The sequence below is a fragment of the Durio zibethinus genome, chromosome 11 (assembly GCF_047325235.1).
Source record: "Durio zibethinus cultivar Kanyao isolate XHJ-2024 chromosome 11, ASM4732523v1, whole genome shotgun sequence".
NCBI lineage: Eukaryota > Viridiplantae > Streptophyta > Magnoliopsida > Malvales > Malvaceae > Durio > Durio zibethinus.
In genome coordinates, this window is record NC_143172.1 from 24,493,922 (window position 1) to 24,514,637 (window position 20,716).

At 40.9% G+C, this 20,716-nt stretch overlaps 2 protein-coding genes and 3 pseudogenes across 6 annotated transcripts; 2 read left to right on the forward strand and 3 right to left on the reverse strand.

The window, feature by feature from the left end:
* Positions 1–323: 323 nt before the first annotated feature.
* LOC111291234 (two-component response regulator-like APRR1) lies at positions 324–6,320 on the forward strand. 4 transcript variants are annotated; one of them, XM_022882875.2, is made up of 6 exons: positions 324–1,281; positions 2,451–2,612; positions 2,728–2,861; positions 3,149–3,316; positions 4,093–4,177; positions 4,859–6,320. In XM_022882875.2, exons 1-6 carry the CDS (start codon positions 1,122–1,124, stop codon positions 5,812–5,814), a joined length of 1,665 nt encoding a protein of 554 aa, XP_022738610.2. In that variant the 5' UTR covers positions 324–1,121; the 3' UTR covers positions 5,815–6,320. The 4 variants fall into 4 exon arrangements, with proteins under 4 accessions (XP_022738610.2, XP_022738609.2, XP_022738611.2 ...); XM_022882874.2 differs by having other exon boundaries at positions 532–1,296; XM_022882876.2 differs by lacking the exon at positions 3,149–3,316 and having other exon boundaries at positions 532–1,296.
* A 304-nt stretch (positions 6,321–6,624) lies between these two features.
* Positions 6,625–7,710, forward strand: LOC149516210 (uncharacterized; annotated as a pseudogene). Its single transcript, XR_016346548.1, has 2 exons — positions 6,625–7,300; positions 7,447–7,710. The product of XR_016346548.1 is annotated as an uncharacterized LOC149516210 (transcript).
* Positions 7,711–7,802: 92 nt separating this feature from the next.
* Positions 7,803–9,480, reverse strand: LOC111291236 (putative xyloglucan 6-xylosyltransferase 5 pseudogene; annotated as a pseudogene).
* A 4,758-nt stretch (positions 9,481–14,238) lies between these two features.
* On the reverse strand, positions 14,239–16,191 carry LOC111291235 (Pentatricopeptide repeat (PPR) superfamily protein). Its single transcript, XM_022882877.2, has one exon. The coding sequence runs from the start codon at positions 15,873–15,875 to the stop codon at positions 14,415–14,417; it is 1,461 nt and encodes a 486-aa protein (XP_022738612.2). The 5' UTR covers positions 15,876–16,191; the 3' UTR covers positions 14,239–14,414.
* A 1,144-nt stretch (positions 16,192–17,335) lies between these two features.
* Positions 17,336–20,115, reverse strand: LOC111289379 (putative receptor-like protein kinase At5g61350 pseudogene; annotated as a pseudogene).
* Between the last annotated feature and the right edge of the window lie 601 nt (positions 20,116–20,716).

Consider the following 20,716-nt stretch of genomic DNA (forward strand, 5'->3'; position numbering starts at 1 on the left):
TGTTTTTTGTCCTTAATGAACTTGATTTTGTGTTATTGTCCTGAACTATAAATAATTTTGAATAAACTTTTGGAAATTTGTTTCTCAAGGAAAGAAAAACAGAAAGACGATTTAGCATTTTGCACATGTGCTATTGTGGTTGGCACGTGGCGTGTTTACTTTGGTCTCTCGCTCAATTCACTTTTCCGCTGGACTATCTACATGTCAATTTATTTTTATAGGATATTTTTTATAAAATAATGTTTTTATATAAAAAAAGAGTAAGAATTAAACGCTTTTTATTTTATTTTCAAATTTTGGGGGGTTTCAATTAATAGGGATGTCAAAGAGTAACGTGGCCTCCTCTCTATCACTACCAAACCAATCCAAACGCTTGCCTCCCCTTCGCTTTTTCTTCCACTTTTCTCTCTCCCCTATCCCCTCTTTCCGCCACGTCATCTCTCTCTATCCTTCTATGCTTGCGCACTACGCACCCGTCTTCCCATCACCACCCTCTATTCCTTCCAGCCAACGCTCCGAATTCATCTTCCTAATCCCGCGTACGTTAGTCACATTCAGTATCCCAAATTCTATCTTATAAAAAATTACTATCTCAGAACGCAGAACCCAAACGAAAAAGAAAACCCTTTCCTTTATCAGAATTCAGGGAAACCTCTCCTCCGCCCTTCCCTTTGGTTGTTATGTTAACGTGCGTCAGATCCTTGGTGAGCTGAAATGTGAGCCGTTGACGACCCTGACCGTCCGATTGGGTCCTCTTGAGCTTTTGCATGCCGTTTATGGAAAGTGATTCTTTTAAATAAGGGAAAAAATAAGTAACTTTATTAACAACAAACTTAGTCTTTTATTAGGACCTAGGTGGTGTTGTATGGACGGGGAAAAAGGCTTCAATCAGAATAAGGAATCAGGAAAATTGGGAACCCTAACGCCAACTTTGTCTCCAATTTGGGTTGTTGGAGAGAAGATGACTCTTATCGGCTTTTTCTTGTATTTACCCCTTTTGTAATTTTTTAATTTAGAAAAGAGATTTTTAGGGAGTGTGTTTTTTTTTTTTTTTTGGGGGGGGGGGGGGGGGGAGGGGATATTTTTGGAAAAAAAGTTATTTTTTTTTGGGTTGAGGGAATATGGAGAGCAAAGAGCTGAATTTGAATAAAGAGTGTAAAGCAGGAGGAGGAGGAGGATATGGGTTTACAGATAGGAGCAAAGTGAGGATTTTGCTATGTGATAATGATACCAAGAGCTGTGAGGAGGTCTTTTCACTTCTTTTGAAATGCTCTTATCAGGGTATACTTCACTTTTGTTAGTATCTTTACCTTTTTCATCTCTTTTTGAGTTGTAGGTTATGTTTATTCTTTTTTATTTATAAGTTGATTTTTTTTGTTGTTGTTATGGTTGTTCTTGTTGGTCTGTGTGTTTGTGTTTGTTGTTGGGTATTTGAAATCAAATTTTGTGTGTTGTATCTTTTGAGTTTTTGTGTTAATTTATTTGTTGCTTTGATTTTGTTTGAATTGTGTGATTTAAATAGTTGGTCAAGTGAAACTGATACTAAGGAGTTGATGCCTTAATGTGTGGATGGAACTGGTTGAGTTTTGTTTTAGGATTTTGAATATTGAAGTACAGTTTTAAAGTTGCTATTATAATTTGAAAGAATAAAATAAAATAGCTTTCTACCATTTTCTTGTGTGAACAAAAAAAAGAAAACACTAATTTTGTCAGCTGTAACATAGTCAGAACATGCGTAGGAATGCTTAGATATATATTATTCTCTTCTATAAGTTTTTCTTTAGTTATTTTCTGATTATGCTACTTTTGCTTACTGAATTCTAGTCTGCTGTTTTGACTTGCTTTGCTTCACAAGAGCTATTAGTTCCAGAAACTTGGTAAAAAGGATATTTGGGATATACATTTAATTCCCTTGCCTGGTTGTCTTCTAGTTCCTTGACTCTCATGCTTTGCCTTGTAAACAGACAACTGTGGTCAAAGTGACAATTTTTAGTAGGATGTGGATAATAAAAGAAAGAAGGATAAGAAAAGAATTCACTTGAGAGGAAGCACCAATTAAAGAGAGATTGGGAGAATGGTAACTTTTGTGTGTTTGGACATATATACCTAGGGCCAAGTATGCTGTAGAATAGAGCCTTTTGATAAATATAGAATAATAAGGATATAAGTAGACTGAAAATCACATGGATGACATTTTAAGTTCAATTGTATTCTATTCCTTGGTGACTATCTGCCAAGATGAATAATGTTTTTTCAGAAATTTTAGAGTATGTTCATCATGTCCCTGATTTAGGTTGCTTCTACTTTTTGTAGTAACTCAACTTTTTATCTTACTTCTATAATTGTGTATTGCTTTTAGGAGTGCCCTTTACTCTCATGACACTTTTCATGTATTTATTTTTTGAAGTGATGTGTCAGCTTCGTGATTCTGTGTTACTTTTTATTTGCAGTGACTTCAGTAAGGTCTGCTAGACAGGTTATTGATGCACTGAATGCTGAGGGACCTGAGATTGATATCATACTTGCTGAAGTTGATCTCCCAATGACCAAAGGAATGAAGATGTTAAAGTATATTATGCGGAACAAAGAACTGCGCCATATTCCTGTCATTAGTAAGTTTGTCTTGTACCTTCTTTTCTTCAGCCATCCAACTTTCATGATAGTGAATTCTCCTTTTAGTGTTTGTGGTCTGATCATTATATATTTTTCTTTCCTTTCTATGATAAGTGATGTCCGCCCAGGATGAAGTCTCTATTGTTGTTAAGTGCTTGCGGCTTGGTGCTGCTGACTATCTTGTCAAGCCTTTACGAACCAATGAATTGTTGAACTTGTGGACACACATGTGGAGAAGGCAGCGCGAGGTTTGTTTTTTAGCAATTTACTTTTATCTTTATCAGCTGGTCTGTGTTGTATTTGTTGTTGTTTTTCATGATGTGACCTGTTTTTTCGCTGTCCTTGGTTCTCCTCTATTTAAAAATAGTTGCATTGCAGTTGATACTCATAAGTGTGTAATTAGGATGACAATTTTGGTAGAGGGAACTGTAATTCCTTTAACAGGCATTCCTTCAGAAGTTGATAAAAATTTTGTATGTACGGATGTGTAGCAAAAACCATTTATTGATATTAACTTAGATGTTTTCTCTGGCAGCTTGGTCTGGCAGAAAAGAACATCTTGAGCTGTGACTTTGATCTAGTGGCATCAGACCCTAGTGATGCTAATACAAACAGTACTACTTTGTTCTCGGATGACACAGATGACAGGTCTCGGAAGAGCACCAATCCAGAGATGGTAGTTTCAACTCATCAGGAAGACAAAGTGGGTATTGAAGTTGGATAACCAAAAATGTGTTTGTGTGCATTTAAAAATTAGGGTGAAAAGCATGTTTGACTGTGCACTGTGAGATCATGAACTTATGCTCTAGGAAATGACCTTGCCCATGACACTATGGGTGTGAAAAGCATGATTCCATTATATGTTCCAACCGTTCTAAAAGTTTCACCTTTTATATGTTTGAATTTTGCATACAATATATGGGTCAAAGTACTAATCTTAGACAACAAAATCAGTTATTCAAATTGTGTAGTTGCAAAGGAGTGATTGCAATTACCAAGAATGAATGGAATCAATTAAGGGCTAGTTTAGCATTGTTGATGCGTTTGAAAAAAGTTTGGGTTAGAAAAAGTGTGTTTAAAAAGTGTGATAAAAGTAATATGGTTAAAAATTTTAAGTGTTTAGTATTGCTGTGAATAATTGAAATGTCTAAAAAGATATGCACAAAATAATAAAATATTAAAAATATAGGGTAATATAGTGATTTTCTATCCCAAAATTTCTTTTCCACTGCAAAAGCACCTCTTGAGTAGCTTTTTGGTTTGGGTTGCATAACCATGCTTTTAGATTTGAAGAACCATCATCAAGCTTGCCATATGACTCTTTCCGCAAAACCTTGAGGCAATTGAGATATTCCTCTTTAACATCTGTGCCAATGTTTGTACATGTCATAAATTTCACAACCTGTACTTAGCGTTGTAAATGTATGGCAAATCAATGGTGTTAAGAGTGAAATGTATGGTTTGTGTTTCCTCTTTCAGTCTGCTGCTGCTACCATAGAGCCTCCTCAGACTGATTCACCAGAATGTCGTCCTGATGTTCCTGGAATAAGTGATCGCAGAACAGGTTGACTGCTGTTAAACTGCTCCTTGCCTAAAACTTGTTGGGCTGTCCCTTGAACATGACTTGTCATATTGTGTTCAGCTTACAGTTGTTTACCATATTAGAGAGAAATTATCTTCTATTAATGCATGGGATACTTTTAGGAATGGTGTGATATGACATCATTTTGCCTTCTATTATCATATTCTTTCAAAAAAGTGAAGTCTTGAGTTTGAAGCAAATTCTCTTTAATGTTTCTTCTATGAATGCATGAAACTGTTTTTCTTAAGCTTTGTATCAAATTTAGCCTTTCTTTTCACAAAAAAAAAAAAAGAGTACGACTTGATGAGATTCTTTAAGGTTTTGACACTGGATTTAATTTTAGTTCGATTGATGGCTGGATTTCTGTCTGCATCACATTTCTGTTTATTTTCTAATACCAGTCGGATGTTTGTGCATTTGAGGCTTTGCAAACGAATATTGGCATGCCAGTTTACATGATGTGAACTGGGACTTCATGCTGAATAGTCTCTGTCTTCTCTCTAATCTATAGTTCATGACAAAGCAAGCACTATTTATCATGTGGCAACACTGCAATACATGAAAAGCATGGCTGTGATTCTTTTCTGGTTTCCAAACCTTTTCATTCATGGATTTCTCTTATTCAGAAGATGTTGGAATGTTGTTTTTTCTTTTTTTTTGCAGGGCAATTTTCATCTGGTCCAAAGAGGAGTGAGCTAAAGATTGGTGAGTCATCAGCCTTCTTTACTTACGTGAAGTCAAGTGCAGTCAAAAATGGCACTCAGCTGGCCACGCCTAATGATGAAAATGCTACTCAAAATAAGATCATTGAAGAGAATCTTCCAGAATCTGGTCAACAAGTGGTTAATGATGCTCAAGTACAAGAGAATGGAGAAGCATGGGAAAACTGTTCACAAGGTGATGACTTTCCTAGCAGCAGCAGTATACCAGATTCCCTTTCCGTGGAGAGGTCCTCTACTCCTCCTGTGTCAATGGAGTTCTCACGACAAAGGAATTTTAAGGAAGACAAGTTTTCTCAGGTGTTTGTGATTCCAACAAATGAACCTCAACATAATGTATCTGGTTTACCTACGCCGAATGCTTATCTGCACTATATGTCAGGAGTTTTAAATCAAGTTATGATGCCATCATCAACCCACTTGTTTCAGAACAACTTCCAAGACCCTCAAAATCATACTAGTTCTGCTGTGCTACCTCAATATAATCATCTTCGACAATGTCTTTCCCATCCTCATGTAAACGGGATGGCATCGTTTCCATACTACCAGGTTAATATGTGCAGGCTAACTGGTCAGATGCCAACTGGTCACTCATGGCCATCATTTGGAAATTCATCTTCCAGTGAAGTGAAATTAAGTAAGGTTGACAGAAGAGAGGCAGCATTAATCAAATTTAAGCAGAAAAGGAAGGAGCGCTGTTTTGATAAGAAGGTTAGATATGTTAATAGAAAAAGGCTAGCTGAAAGGAGGCCTCGTGTTAGGGGACAATTCGTGAGGAAGAATGGAGTAACTGTTGATCTTAATGGGCAACCTGCTTCTGCTGATTTCGATGAGGATGAAGAAGAGGAGGAGCAGGCATCAAGGGATTCTTCTCCTGAAGATGATACTACAGGATGCTAATGTTAAGTTCGTATATATTGAGCATCTTTTTATTTGTGTGTATCTGCCTGTCTCCTCTATGGAAGAATGAGAACTAGTGGCACAGTGTTCCATTGAAGAAATCTAGACATAAGTGTTTTGATTAAAGAAAAGCACGGATCACAGATCAGAACAAACGTGCATCCCCGAATATCAATCAGGTGAAAGCAGCTGGATTAAGTTTATTGCAAATTGCTTCCATCAGGATGCCAAAGTTACTCAAGTTCACCTTATTGAGGTCAGCGGCAGCTCGAGGAACTAATACAAGGAAACTCTTGATTGAACCAGTTATCCTGTGGACTGTATGTCAATGTAGATCACACTTTGTAGTTTTATTATTTCCATGGTTCAAATTTAAACAATAGGTGATGATCCAAAGGCCTGTACAGTTTTTTTCTTTCAAGAAGTGACTTTTCAAAATTGTTAAATGAGAATGTAAGCCTGTAGGAGTTTTCAATGAAATGCAAAGCTTTGAAGCCAGTTGTATATATGTATTTATATATCCCTAACTTACTACCATTTGTCAACGAAATGAATCAGTTTGAACGGATCTTCAGAACTAGTTGCCCGTTGATTATGATAACCAGTAAGAGTATTAATGTTTCGAATTTACATTCTTACACTTGTGCTGACGCTGGCTGTTTCAGTTAGTGAATAGAATATCATGTGACAAGCAGTCTTGACTTTATTGAGGTTTGGCTGATCGGTGGTCACAGTTGAGGCATGGGTCGTCCTACTTCTGTCTTTGTTGGGCCATAAGGGCACTTTTCAGGCCTTTTAAAAATGGCCCAGGGAGCCCAAGAAAACAAAGGGAAATTGGGCTGCTCTTGAATAAGTAAAACTGCTTTGAAATTGAGGAGCAGAAAGTAGATGCATCAGCAGCTCTTCAATTTTTGTCTTTAAGCTACAGCCTACAGATATGATAGAAAATGATGAAATTTTGGAAGGCTTGTTATTAGAATGGGAAAATTTCCATTCCATCAGTCTTCACAAACAAAAACAGTCATCAAAACCAAAACCCGATCATCATATAAAGCAGCAATGGTCGATGGTAATGATCAGAGATTCTCTTCCACACAATGACCTTTCCATCTTCCCTCCCATTAACCATGAAAATCTCCATCATCAAATTCAACGGCAGCAACAGCAACAGCAACAAGACCCAACTTCCAAATCAACTCTTTTACCACCGTCCGGTGCCAGCGACGTCATCCCATCATCCGCTGATCGTGGGATTGGAGAATGGTTGGCAATCGGGCTTGAGATTTTGCGTGCAAAAACCGTTAGCCTCGCTTGATATTTCGGTTATGAAAATGGGACGATTGGAAGAGCATTTCGGTCTTTTAGGGGGGTTATTGACGTAGCGGCGGTTGTGCTGTTGTGGTGGTTGTGCAAGCGGGTACGCCGGCGGAGATGTCGGAAAGAGAGCGTGGAACAGTTGAAGATGATTATAAAGTAGAAGGACGAGGTAAGGTGTTTGTTGAAGTGCTTGTGTTAATAGTAGTATCTATTTTTGAAGTTTTTCAATTTAGAAGGGAAATAGTTGGATTAAATTCCTTTTACTATTTTATTTCGGTAATGAATTTTGGAATTAATTAAAGTAATATTGTGCAGAAAATTGTAGGGTTGTTAAACTAGATTGCTCAAATGAATCAAGCATTGGTAGCACATCATAAAGCACTAGCTTCAAAGTTGACCGATTGATAGCATCTGATTCAGAGTTCAAGATCAAGTCCAAGACCCACCAAATTGATGGCGATCCCAGTGGTGTCCCAAGACCAAGAGTGATGCATTGCACATTTTAGTTAGTTGAAAATTGAAATCTCTAGTAGTGATTAACATATAGTTTTTGTCTATTAGAGTATATGTTATTGCTAATATTTTTCCCCAAATTTATAAATATATATAAATATATATATATATATATATATATAAATTCATAAATCACTCAAATATCGAAGGAAGACAAATTGAAGTTAATAAAAGAATTATACTCTCCTGTTCTCAACAACAGCACAATGACAACAGATCATCGAAACTAACTCAAACTGCTATCAAATTGAAAATTGCCTTTCAACTGAGGAATTACTTTACCTACACATTATGACACGTTCAATATGCTCACTAGCTCTGTGATTCACTTTTTCGATGTGCCGAATGACGAATATCAAGCTGATCAACAATCTCCAAAGGAGTCACTGTCTCATTCCTGATCCTCTTAATGTTGGGGCCTAACAGTCCTCTATGTTTAAACCCATATAGCTTAAGCACCTGGTTATCAGCAAAATTGAAAGCCCTTTGCATGCTGCTCAAGCACCTCTCAACAGGGTAATCTCCATAACTCCCACAGGGCTTGCAACCAACAAAATGAGTCACAAACGGCCACCTCTCATCTCCCAAGCCTGGATGATATTTCTCCATCATCTCCTCATACCTATCAACCAGCCCTGCCCAATACCCATGCAAATAATACTGATTCTCAAGAAACACCTTATCCACCCACTGATCCTTTTGCGAAAGCAACAAGTAAATCAAAGCCGACTGATCATCTGCTTCAAATGCCGGCCTTCCTTTCAAATTAGCAGTCAAAAGCTTCCCGGCCTCCTCACGAATAGGACCCTTAGGTCCCATTGGCGCCCATGCATCAAGCAAATCCAAAGACCACTGACAATTCCTAAACAGAAAACTACCCGTATTCAAAGCAATCCATGACTTCTGCTCGAACATCAAATCAGGGTACCCATGAACAACCAAATTATACTTATCATACTTGGACAACGGAATCTCAAACACCATATCCGTAAAGAAAGCATCACTATCCATCCACCAAATCCACTGAACTTCCGGATGAGACAACATTAACCTCCTAATCAAAGGCAATTTAGCCCAATACCCGGCCAGTTCCCTATCTAAATGAGCCATATTATAAACAATTTCAATCCCGTGAAGCCTACAATAATCAAATCCTATTCTTTATCGCTTTCAACAAATAATGGTCTCCTATAGCATTATCACACCGGTTTGGGGGCGACCCAGTAACGAGTAAGATTCGAGCTTTTCCATTTACAAAAGTAGGGAATTCAGGCTTTTGGGAAAGCCAGACCTTTTGCTGCTGATCCCAGTCCGAAATTTTGGGTCCGAGGGTGAAGGTAATATTAGGATTGATCTCAGTTTCAGGAGGTTCGTCCGGATCGGTAGGGTCGGAGTCGGAGCGGATCTCAGCTAGGATCCGGTTAGTTTCTTCGATCAGATTTTGGTTGACAGCTTCGGCTTCGGAGCTTCCCAAATTGCCGACGCCGATAGTGCCACGTAGTACGAGGATGGTAACGAAGCCGCAAAGGATTGTGATTTTAATGTTGTTGAAGGTCTTGTGGATCTGCCTGCCACGCGGCATTCCTGGAAATCCACGGGTTCTTCATCCACCGACAGCGACGTTGTTGGTTGTGGGTAAGCCGCCTCCGCCTCCGCCAGTGGCAGATCTCTTTTGGGGAGTGAAATTATCTTGACCCATAAGGACTATTCTCTCCAAAACGAAAAACAGGCCATAGAGAGAGATCTAAGTTTTCGTTTCCCTCTCTTTTACTCTATAACTACATCACTCTAAATGCATATCTCTAGACTAGATCATCAATGGCACTGGCATTGGCATCCCGTATCTCTCTTTTTTCTTTTTTCTTTTTTTATGGTTTTAAATTGCAGAGAGATCAGAGTGAAAATGCAAAACCCTACAAAAGGAAGGACTGATTTGAATGAAGAAGAAGAAGATGGGAAGTGGGAAAGATTGAGATTTGGTAATTGATAGAGAGTGGAGAAAACGTGTTCAAACACCGACTGTCAAGGACTTGTCTTTGGACAGACATTGCTTTTACATTTTGTTTTAGTAAATAATAAAAACATCATTATAGTTATGTGCATTTACCTTGGCTGCAACGCGTTGATTTTGAGGATCCAACTTCTCCCCAAGACAAGACCAAAAAGAGAATGTCGTGTAAAAACAGCTCTTCCTTCTATTTTATTCCCACCAACAGCCAACGCTAGTAAAGGAGCCTGGATTGCACGTCCCAGAAAGATTCACTGTTGCATTACATGGACAGGCCACGTGAGTGATGATGGCTGAGGCTGAGTGTCACGGTCCGCGCGTTCCTTCTATTGAAACCACGCGTCCGTGTGGCACCAAGACTAATCCTAGTCAAGGTCAGCCTTCTATCGTGCCCATTTTCCGTCGCGGACAACCCTATTCCAGTCCACGATCCTCGAATGCTCATAGGGATGCATAGTCCCGGTTCTCATGGCCTTGAGGCCTCTTGACATGGTGCGAACCCAGCATCATGCCCGCCCGCATCATTCGCAGGCTCCTATATTGAGTTTACGCCAGCACCCCACCTAAGCTGGTCAACAGCCCAACTCGGAGCCTCTAGGCTCATTTCGTCCCACGAGACTCGGTTCTTAGGGCTCAGGCCCTTAGCAACAGTATCGACTGCCCGCACGCATGATTGACACCCTACATCATGCTGGTCCCGCAAGGGGACTTGGGTGGACTGCCCCAGTGGCAGCACACCATCCCGACTGGCCGCAGGGGTCTAGCAGCATGCCTACCCGCTAGTCCGCACGCCCCTTTTTCTCGATGGCATCCCTCATACGTAAACACCATCACATGATCCTTCCGGCTCGAGGAGGGGAAACCGAGGGGCATAACGGATTCTACCGTCTAACCCCCTGTCTCAATGCAAAGGCGCGATACGAGGCCCGCCGGCCCCAACCGTCCCCGGGTTTACCTTACCTGAGAAAACATCGTGCCACGCTCGTGACCCTACGATGCCCGCCCACCTAGACACCACGAGTGCCTAGGAGTAGCTCACTTCAGACTAGCCAGGCCCCCGCCTGCCCGCTAGCCAAGGGGGTGGTGGAGAGCTGACACCAAGCATCCCCCTATAAAGAGCGTTAGAGATTTTCCCAATACGCTACCAGTGACCGTAAGAATGTCTGAAACGGGGACACTTTTCTGCCCAGTCATGTCGGGGTCTTTCTCCGGCTAACTCAGGGCCCCGTAACCTTCCCTTTGGTCACCATTGCTCCTTGATACTGCTCGCTGCTCCACCAACCCACTCGAAGGTGCCCGCACATTGCTTCCACTAATGGCACCCACCAGGATACTTGGCTTGAAGGTGTCCGACCACTGTCCCGAACTTCCCCGCGTATCTTGCGGCCCGGGGCTCCCATTGCCCCTACAACATGTTAGCATCATGTTCCAAAGCTCCGAATGCACGCCTTCATTCCTTAGAACCGCTTTCCCACCAGCTCGGTCTCGACCGCTGCTCGGTTCAGGGTCAGTCATGGCAGGACCAAGGCCTGACCATGACACTCTCCCCCACTTACTATGTCGATGCCCTCATCGACGCCAAGACCACACCCAACTATCCTGTTGCACACAGCTGACATTTCCTCATATGTCTCTCACTGGTGCTCTCAAGGATTGGGTCGAGGTCCCGTCACATGAGGCACCGTGCACAGTACTCGTCCATTGTTGGTGTAGATTGGTCCCATTGTTGCTCAGCTTTGTTGTAGTTCGAACCGCCTAACCTATCTTGGTTGTATTCATATGGGTCATACCATGGCTTCATCCCTTGATCATTGTCAGGTTGCGACCTCGAGGTGCCCTCATTGATCAATGACCCTCAGTAGAATGAATGACCACCGCTTTGCCACTCATTTGGTGCGTCCCACCGGACGTGACCCCTCACACCAACTGCACGCTTGCAGCATCAACTCACTGATGCGCCCCTCTGGACGTGATGCTTAGGTCAACCGCACTCATACGGCACCCTATATGATGACCCTAGCATAGTGGCATTCAAGCACCTTGGTCATCTCCCAACTTGGGTCCTCTCGGCCCCTCCAAGGTCACCTCTCTAGGTGTGGCCCTCAGGCCAACCGCCCCCAAGGCGGCACCTTAAAGCGGGCTAATTCAGTCTTTGCCCCCGGCTTGAACACTATGCTCCATCGCCCAAGCTCCTTTATCTTGGCTCAGTCTCGGGGGGGGGGGGGAATTGATAGGTCTCCCCCACTTTTACTGGAAACTCGGCACAGCATTATGCGCAACCCTGTCTCCTCGATGGTTCTATTGCTCGATAGTTTTGATTCCAGCCCAGTTCCTAGGGCGTCCCAAAATCCGCTTATACTCGGAGACCCACTGATCTACCAGCACTTCTAGCCCACTGATTTGTTTGACTCGGGGATTCACCCGCTCGATCCTCAAGGTCCACTGACTTGTACGACTGAGGCCTTGTCAACTGGCCGTTTTCCCTTTCTTGTTCCACTGGAAAACATCCTGTCGTGGCCCACTGACCACCACTACTCGTGAAGCCTTCCCTTTCGGCCAATACAAGTTCAATATCCTGGTTCACACACACACTCTCGTGATCCTCTGACCACAAGAACTCACGGTCCACTGACCAACGCAGCTCATGGTCCACTGACCATCTCGCTTGTGGCTTCAATCTTCAGCCACTTCATACTCTTCTGTGTAGTAGTCTTATGCTTGGACCCGAATACTTCGGCTTGCACCCCCGCTGGGGCACCTGCACCATACATCAAGTGCACACATTAGTAATTAATCTTGCAACTCGACGCCTCCTGCCCCTCAGGACAAGATTCACTCGGCCCACGTGGCCTGACACAACACCATTTCATGGTGTAAGACCCTTTTCGGATCTCGGTCTCACTACGGTTCCTTTCACCGTAAAGGCATCACATGCCACAACATATGCCAACCTAGGCTCTGATACCAAGTGTCACGGTCCGCGCGTTCCTTCTATTGAAACCACGCGTCCGTGTGGCACCAAGACTAATCCTAGTCAAGGTCAGCCTTCTATCGTGCCCATTTTCCGTCGCGGACAACCCTATTCCAGTCCACGATCCTCGAATGCTCATAGGGATGCATAGTCCCGGTTCTCATGGCCTTGAGGCCTCTTGACATGGTGCGAACCCAGCATCATGCCCGCCCGCATCATTCGCAGGCTCCTATATTGAGTTTACGCCAGCACCCCACCTAAGCTGGTCAACAGCCCAACTCGGAGCCTCTAGGCTCATTTCGTCCCACGAGACTCGGTTCTTAGGGCTCAGGCCCTTAGCAACAGTATCGACTGCCCGCACGCATGATTGACACCCTACATCATGCTGGTCCCGCAAGGGGACTTGGGTGGACTGCCCCAGTGGCAGCACACCATCCCGACTGGCCGCAGGGGTCTAGCAGCATGCCTACCCGCTAGTCCGCACGCCCCTTTTTCTCGATGGCATCCCTCATACGTAAACACCATCACATGATCCTTCCGGCTCGAGGAGGGGAAACCGAGGGGCATAACGGATTCTACCGTCTAACCCCCTGTCTCAATGCAAAGGCGCGATACGAGGCCCGCCGGCCCCAACCGTCCCCGGGTTTACCTTACCTGAGAAAACATCGTGCCACGCTCGTGACCCTACGATGCCCGCCCACCTAGACACCACGAGTGCCTAGGAGTAGCTCACTTCAGACTAGCCAGGCCCCCGCCTGCCCGCTAGCCAAGGGGGTGGTGGAGAGCTGACACCAAGCATCCCCCTATGAAGAGCGTTAGAGATTTTCCCAATACGCTACCAGTGACCGTAAGAATGTCTGAAACGGGGACACTTTTCTGCCCAGTCATGTCGGGGTCTTTCTCCGGCTAACTCAGGGCCCCGTAACCTTCCCTTTGGTCACCATTGCTCCTTGATACTGCTCGCTGCTCCACCAACCCACTCGAAGGTGCCCGCACATTGCTTCCACTAATGGCACCCACCAGGATACTTGGCTTGAAGGTGTCCGACCACTGTCCCGAACTTCCCCGCGTATCTTGCGGCCCGGGGCTCCCATTGCCCCTACAACATGTTAGCATCATGTTCCAAAGCTCCGAATGCACGCCTTCATTCCTTAGAACCGCTTTCCCACCAGCTCGGTCTCGACCGCTGCTCGGTTCAGGGTCAGTCATGGCAGGACCAAGGCCTGACCATGACACTGAGGCTGAGGCTTGGGAGCACCTCAACCGCTGCCCTAAAACCTGTTCATGTGTCATGTGCAAAATGATGCTTGCTCACTTTAGCTTCAGCTCTCACTCATGCTCAATTGGTCACTTGGCCCCTCCCTTATTAATTAAAACTCCCCAAAGATTTCTGTTAGGTCTTAGCACTCTGCTCAACAGGATCAGGAAGGGTCTTTAAGACTTTCAACTGGGGACTCATCTAATCATCAAACACATTTTTTAAGGTTGATGGACCAGGTTGAAAAGCAAGCACATTATCCTAGAATAGGATTTTGTCAAGGACATGGATAGACACACAAACTCCAATCAGATAAACAAGCAGCTTAAAGATGCCAGATTATCAAAAGCAAACACATTTTGTTCCAAAAATAAAATCTTTAATATTGAGTAAAGAAATAAACCAATCATTTGTTTAAAAAGAGTAGCATTCTTCTAATTACTAATCAATGAAGTTAGTTACAAGAGTAAGGCACCCTTTAGAAACAACTGGTGTTAGGGAGCTGCAAAAGGGAAGATATTTCCATTTACCATTTATTTGGAAGAAAATTTCTTCTTTTTCTTCATTCTTTTCCTATCCTTCTTTCCCTTCGTAGTTTTCTGATTAATATTTACTGGATTCTTAAACATGGTACAGCCCTTGAGATTCCCTTCCTCCACCTTTCTTGTTGGCTTGAAAACTTCAGTGATTGAGCTGTCTAAGACATCACTTGAGCAGGAAAGACCAACACCCGTAGCCACAGCCTCATCCCATAGCTCTCGACCCTTTTCAAAGTCCCCTCCCCTGCAAAGTTTTGGTATGAGCACATCATAAACTGGCCCATACCTACCCAGTGAACTTCTCTTCATCCGCTCAAACAGCTCGAGCGCAAAATTCACTCTCTCAACTCCACAAAGGACACCAATCAGATCATAGTAGAACTTATGATCTGGGGTCAGCCCCAATTCTATCATCTCATCCACTATCATGTTACCCTTGCCAAATCTTCCAGTCAAGTACAATACTCTAGCAACAAGATAATAGGTGATCCAGTCAGGAGCACAACCAGACTTTTTCATCAACTCCAGAATCCGACATGATTCCTTCACTCTTCTTGTCCTCCCCAAACAAGACAGCACTATATTATAACTGATTGATGTTGGGGCAATTCTATAGGACCTCATTTCCATCATCACATTCAGAGCCTCAGGAACAAGGCCAGAAGGATTACGTTTAACATTTTTCCCACAAAGGCACCTAAGAAATGTATTATAGCAGTACAAATCAAGCTGAACACCAGCCGACTTCATCTCCTTGATAACTCTGCGCGCTTCCTTCACATTCTCCTGTACAGACCACCCATAGAGAAGACTCCTATATATACAAGGCTCAACACCAGCAATCTTATCTTTGTGATGATAAACTACACCTTCAGCTTTCCTAGCATGCCCTTTAGCACATAAAGCATTTACAATAGCAGTCACACTGAAATTATCCTGCGGGCACTTGAACTTTTCCAAGTTCTTAAAAATACCCAATGCCTCATCTTGTTTCCCTAATTTAACCAGCATCTCAGCTACAACACTAAAAGTCTGACTCTCCATTACCCGCCCCCCATTCCTAAGTTCCAAAATCAAAATCTCCATTGCCTTATGATCCTTCTTTTTCGCAAATATTCGAACTGCATAGTTAAAGTCCTTATCTTCCAAAGCAAAACTCAAATTCTTAACCGACCACAAGAAAAATCTCAATAACCTTCTAGTAGGAGCTTCATATTCGCAAGAATTTATAATTTGAGTAACAAGTGTCGATGATAAAGAAAGTTTAAACCCGTTTAAACTCGACTCCAGGTCATCCAAGCCACCAATTGTGCTCGAAACAACTTTACAAAGCTCCTCCAAGCGCGGTGGTGTTGTTGTTGATGAAAATAGAGAGTATAAAAGATTTTTGTGTTTCTGGGTATTGATAATTTGCGTCAAAAAGCGGTGCCATTTTGGTCGAAACAACAAATACATAATTTCTGAAGAAATTTATCAAACAGGTTGCCTGCGTGATATGGAATTGAGATCGACCAAAACTGACAAAGAGTAAGAGGAAATTACTGCAAAAAATTGACCCAAGATTGGAGAAGTAATATTCAGTGAGGGCATTAGAGAAAGCATGCAGCTTGGCGTACGACTGTCTGAGCCAGAATCCAAAAGCAGAGGCCGTTAACCAATAGCGGAGCCATGTATAGCCAGGGCCCTAAAGATTTTCGAAAATCAGTATTTATATAGGTATATTATACTCCCCATATTATACATAGTGGCCCAAAAATAAAATATTATCCCAAGTTAAAAAAAAAAAAATTGTAATTATAAAAATTTAAATTATATAAAAAATTCAATTCTAAAATCCCAATATCAATGTATTAAAAAAATATTAATTGTTTTGTTCATATTTTATTTATAAAAAAAAAAACAAAAGAAATTATTTTCGTAGACGTGACCTATATTAAAAATTATTTTATAAATAAAAATAAAAATATATTTATTTAATTTTTTTATTGAGTTACTACTCAACCAATCACTTTAATAATAATAATACAAATAAATATAAATATAATATATAAATAAAAACATTATTGTTATAAAAAGACAATAAATGTAAGTGTAACCAACAGAAAGACTAATTAATTTTATATAAATTTATAATAGAGTTGGCAGCCTAATTCTCTCTTGACAGGTTTCAATTCAACTCGATTTTATAAGATTGATTTTTTTTTTTTATAAAAAAATTAAGTTTTGGGTCGGATCAGATAATGTTAAAAAAATCGAGATTAAGTTGAGTTCGGGTTTTAGATAAATTTGATCTAATATTATATAAAAATTATTTTTTAATTAATTATTTATTTATATATAATTATATAATTATATTTTAAAAAATAATATTTTATTAATTTTGAGTAAGATCGAGTCAGATATAATTTATACAATATCAAATCGGATATAAAAAATTAAAAAAAAATTCAAATCAATTCAAGTTCAAATTTTATGAATATAAAATCAAGTCAGATTCAAAATGAGCAAAATTAATTTCGACTTGATATGTTACCAATCTTAATTTATAATGTTGAAAAGTGAAAGTTTTAATTTGATAGCTTTTAATATATTTTAATAAATGTCAAGCAACTCACTAATTAGCTTCTCCAAACAACAAATTATGTTATGATAAGCATTCTAAAGTCTATTTTAATTATTCTCTCGTCTCACAAATAATATTTGGATTGACCTTTTTTTAATCAAACTTTTTCCTACTTTGAACATTGATATTTTAAATATTTTATCAAATTAAAATTTTATAAAAGTATACTTGAAAAGCTCTTCATTTAAAGTTTTTGGAAAGTATTTTTTTTCATATTTTAATTATTAATATCTTTTAAATAAAATGAAGTTAAAATTAAAAAAATTAATTATCAAAAATCAAATTGAAACCGTTTTTATGAGACAGATGGAGTACTTAGCTTTGAGTAAATTATAGAAACATAACATTTACATTGTTTCTGAAACTCAACCATTATTGAAGTGGAAGCTTAGTTAAATTTTTCTACGTGAGGAAAATTTGGAAAATTTAACTGTCACATCAGAATCATCACTAACATCAGCGGCAGCAGCAGGGTTGGCTTTGGAGTCACCATTTTCACTTGGATTTTCCAAAACAGTAAGGTTACTCTTATCTTGTGGTGGATCAATCTGTGATGAGGCCTCTTGAAGCTGCAATGAATATTCTAAGTTCCATAACACATCTCCCATACTAGCTCTTTCAACTCCATATTCTGCTAAACATTTCTTTGGAGCTTCTGCAAACTTTTTGAGTGATCCTTCACTAATACTCCCAGCAATTTAGGGTCAACTATCTTCTCAATCATACCTTCCCTATGCCACTGCACTGCCCACTCAGCCAAACTAACCTGCTCCCTTGGGAGCCTAGGGCAAGTAACTGCCCTTGCGCATAAAATCTCATAAAGGACTACACCAAAAGAGTAAACATCAGATTTCACAGTAAGCCGTTGTCTCCTGAAGTATTTGGGATCAAGATACCCGAAGCTATCATTCACTGCAGTGCTAACGTGGCCTTGCTCCATAGGTGCAGCTTTTGAAAGGCCAAAACCGACTTTTGCTAAAAAATTCTCATCAAGAAGAATATTTGTGGTCTTCAGATCACGGTGGATAATTCCTTGTGCTGTACCAGTGTGGAGATAATGCAATCTTCGAGTTGCCAATGCAATTATCAAGCCGTTGTTTCCAGGACAAAGTTGGTTTGCATAAGCCGTAGAGATGGTCAGGGAGTGGACCATTAGCCATGTTCTTATAAACCAGAATCATCTCTGATTCCTCATAACAGAACCCTATGCGTGATACAAGATGGCGATGCCGGAGATTGGAAAGCATTTGTTTTTCTGTCTGGTATTCGTTTATGCCTTGTTCTGATCCCTGGTTTCCCCTTTTTATAGCAATCTTGGTTCCATCTTCTAGAACCCCAAGAAACACTTTCCCACCAACACCAATTACTGTATTTTCGTCAAAATTCTGTGTTGCGTTTTGTAATTCATTCAGGGTGAAGAACCCGCCAAGACCCTGATTAGAGTAAAAACTGGAGTATCGACTCTTACTTTTTCTGGAGCCAAAGATGCTAGATTTCCTAGAGCTACTCTTGCTGCTTATGAAACTGGTATGGCTACCACGAATAGGTAGAAGCCATGATGAGAAGCTATTTCGCTTTTGCCAATCATGAGGCCTTTTTTCCCACCTAATACAAACTATTCCAAGAAAGGAAATTGCTAAGAATGCCATAGAAAGCCCTGAAATTGCAAATACTTTCAATTTACTATATCCCCCCCTTGTACGAACCATCAACAGCAAATAAACCATCCAAGCTATCAGCTATGTTGCTCATCTTCATGACCTCCAAGCCATTGAGGATGGCATTAGGTAGACCACCATTGGATGCTGGACTAACTTGAACCATGATGGAGTCATTTGCGATGGCTGTGGCATTGAGCACAAAATCTGTGTAATACGCAATGGCCAAGTCACCAGCTCTAGCCGTGAGATCGAGACCTGACACCACCATTAAACCGTTTATATATACATTGAAGTACAAATCATGGCGGGACTTGCTTACAATGTCACAAAAGTGCATCCTGATGAGATAAGAAAAGCTTGCATCAACGTTTATCATCCAAGTGAGATTGAAATTTGGTTCCACGGATTGAGCATATGCCTCGGTTGTCATCCTTTCGGCAGTTGCATAAACCAAATCCGGGGCAACCAATGGAGTCATCCGTTTATCAGGCTGGTATTTGATATTAGAACCTGCCACGGCTTGAGCTCCTTGGGGAAACACGTTGTATGGGGTATCAGATATCCATGTCCTTGACAATGTATCAGTTTTTGGAGTTAAGGTCGGCCCTCCCGTATTCAATCGATAGCACACTTTTAAAGCATAATTTAACAAGCCATTATTATTAATTAACAGTGTTACCACGGGGTACTGAAGATTCTGAATCAGAGAGAAGTTCATCAGGGATACCCATCGATGAATGCATTAAGAATCCTTCTTGGGCTTGAAAAAGAGGGAGAAATATTCAGTAGCATTAACAAGATATTCCTTGAAAATCACCTTAGTATCATCAATCACAGAGAAGTCACGTAAAAGGACAAACTTCTCTGTATGGACAGTGAAAACTGCAGTTTTTAGATCATACGGAGGGTGAGGAAGCGGGTAAAAGTAGAGAGGAACCTAATGTTTCCCTGGCTTGGAGATGAAAAATGCATATGTTGAATGATCAAGGAAAATCCTTGCAGTTTTACATAAATCCTGCATGGACGAAGCCGAAGGGGTGGAATTGAAGAGGGAGCTGCTGGGAATGGAATCAATTGACGCTTCTAGCCTTCTACATCTTCACTGGTAAATAGGTAACTACTTGTTTGAGAATCTGACTTGAATGTTCGTCTATCATCAAGCTTTGTTTCGCTAGATGATCCACAATCAATAAGAAACCATAGGAGAAGGGGCAGGAGATGAGAGTTTTTGATTATCACCCCGCTTTGCCAAAACAAAATTTGCATGGTTTAACATTAGGGGGTAAAGGAAAACGAAAGGAAAAGAAAGGGAGGAGACATGAAGAGGCCTTGCTGGCCTATAATGATCTCCCCTCATTGCTCAAGGCGGTGGCCAGAAACCCCCGTATACTAATGTGGCAGAGACGATGTTTGTGATGGTTCGGACATGCTGGTGGAGTGGTGGCTAATGGCAAAAGGAACAAAGGAATTTGTACGTACAAAAATGTTGACGAGAATTAGGTCAAAGGGTAGTTTGTTGGAAGCATGTAGGAAGAGACGTGCAAAGCTGTAATGTCAATGAGGTTTCTTCTTTTATTTTTGATAAATGAGGGAAGAAGAAAGACTTGGTAAAATGAGATACAAGTACCTGAGCTATGCGCTGGGCCCTAAGAAGCCAGATCGTCACCATCTTCTTATCTTAACAACAAACTATAGAAGGAAATAAATGTTAAGAGCTGTGATATTTTAGTGTGACATTATCAACAGATTTAGGATCCCTTGCTTCAAAATCAGTATATCTAAATTATAGTAAAATAAAAGGGGAAGAAGGGTTGAAGATGTTTCTTGATATGTCAACTGATAGGTTTTAAGAGCTAAAAGGTATCCACTGAACTGGTAAAAATCTAATATTTCAGTTGTAAAAATCTAATATTTCATTTGTAAAACTTAGGTTCAATCTTCCTTTCCAACAGCCATCCTTCTGTAAATTCAATGTAAATCCTATCTAAGATCAAATGTCTACCCTGTATATG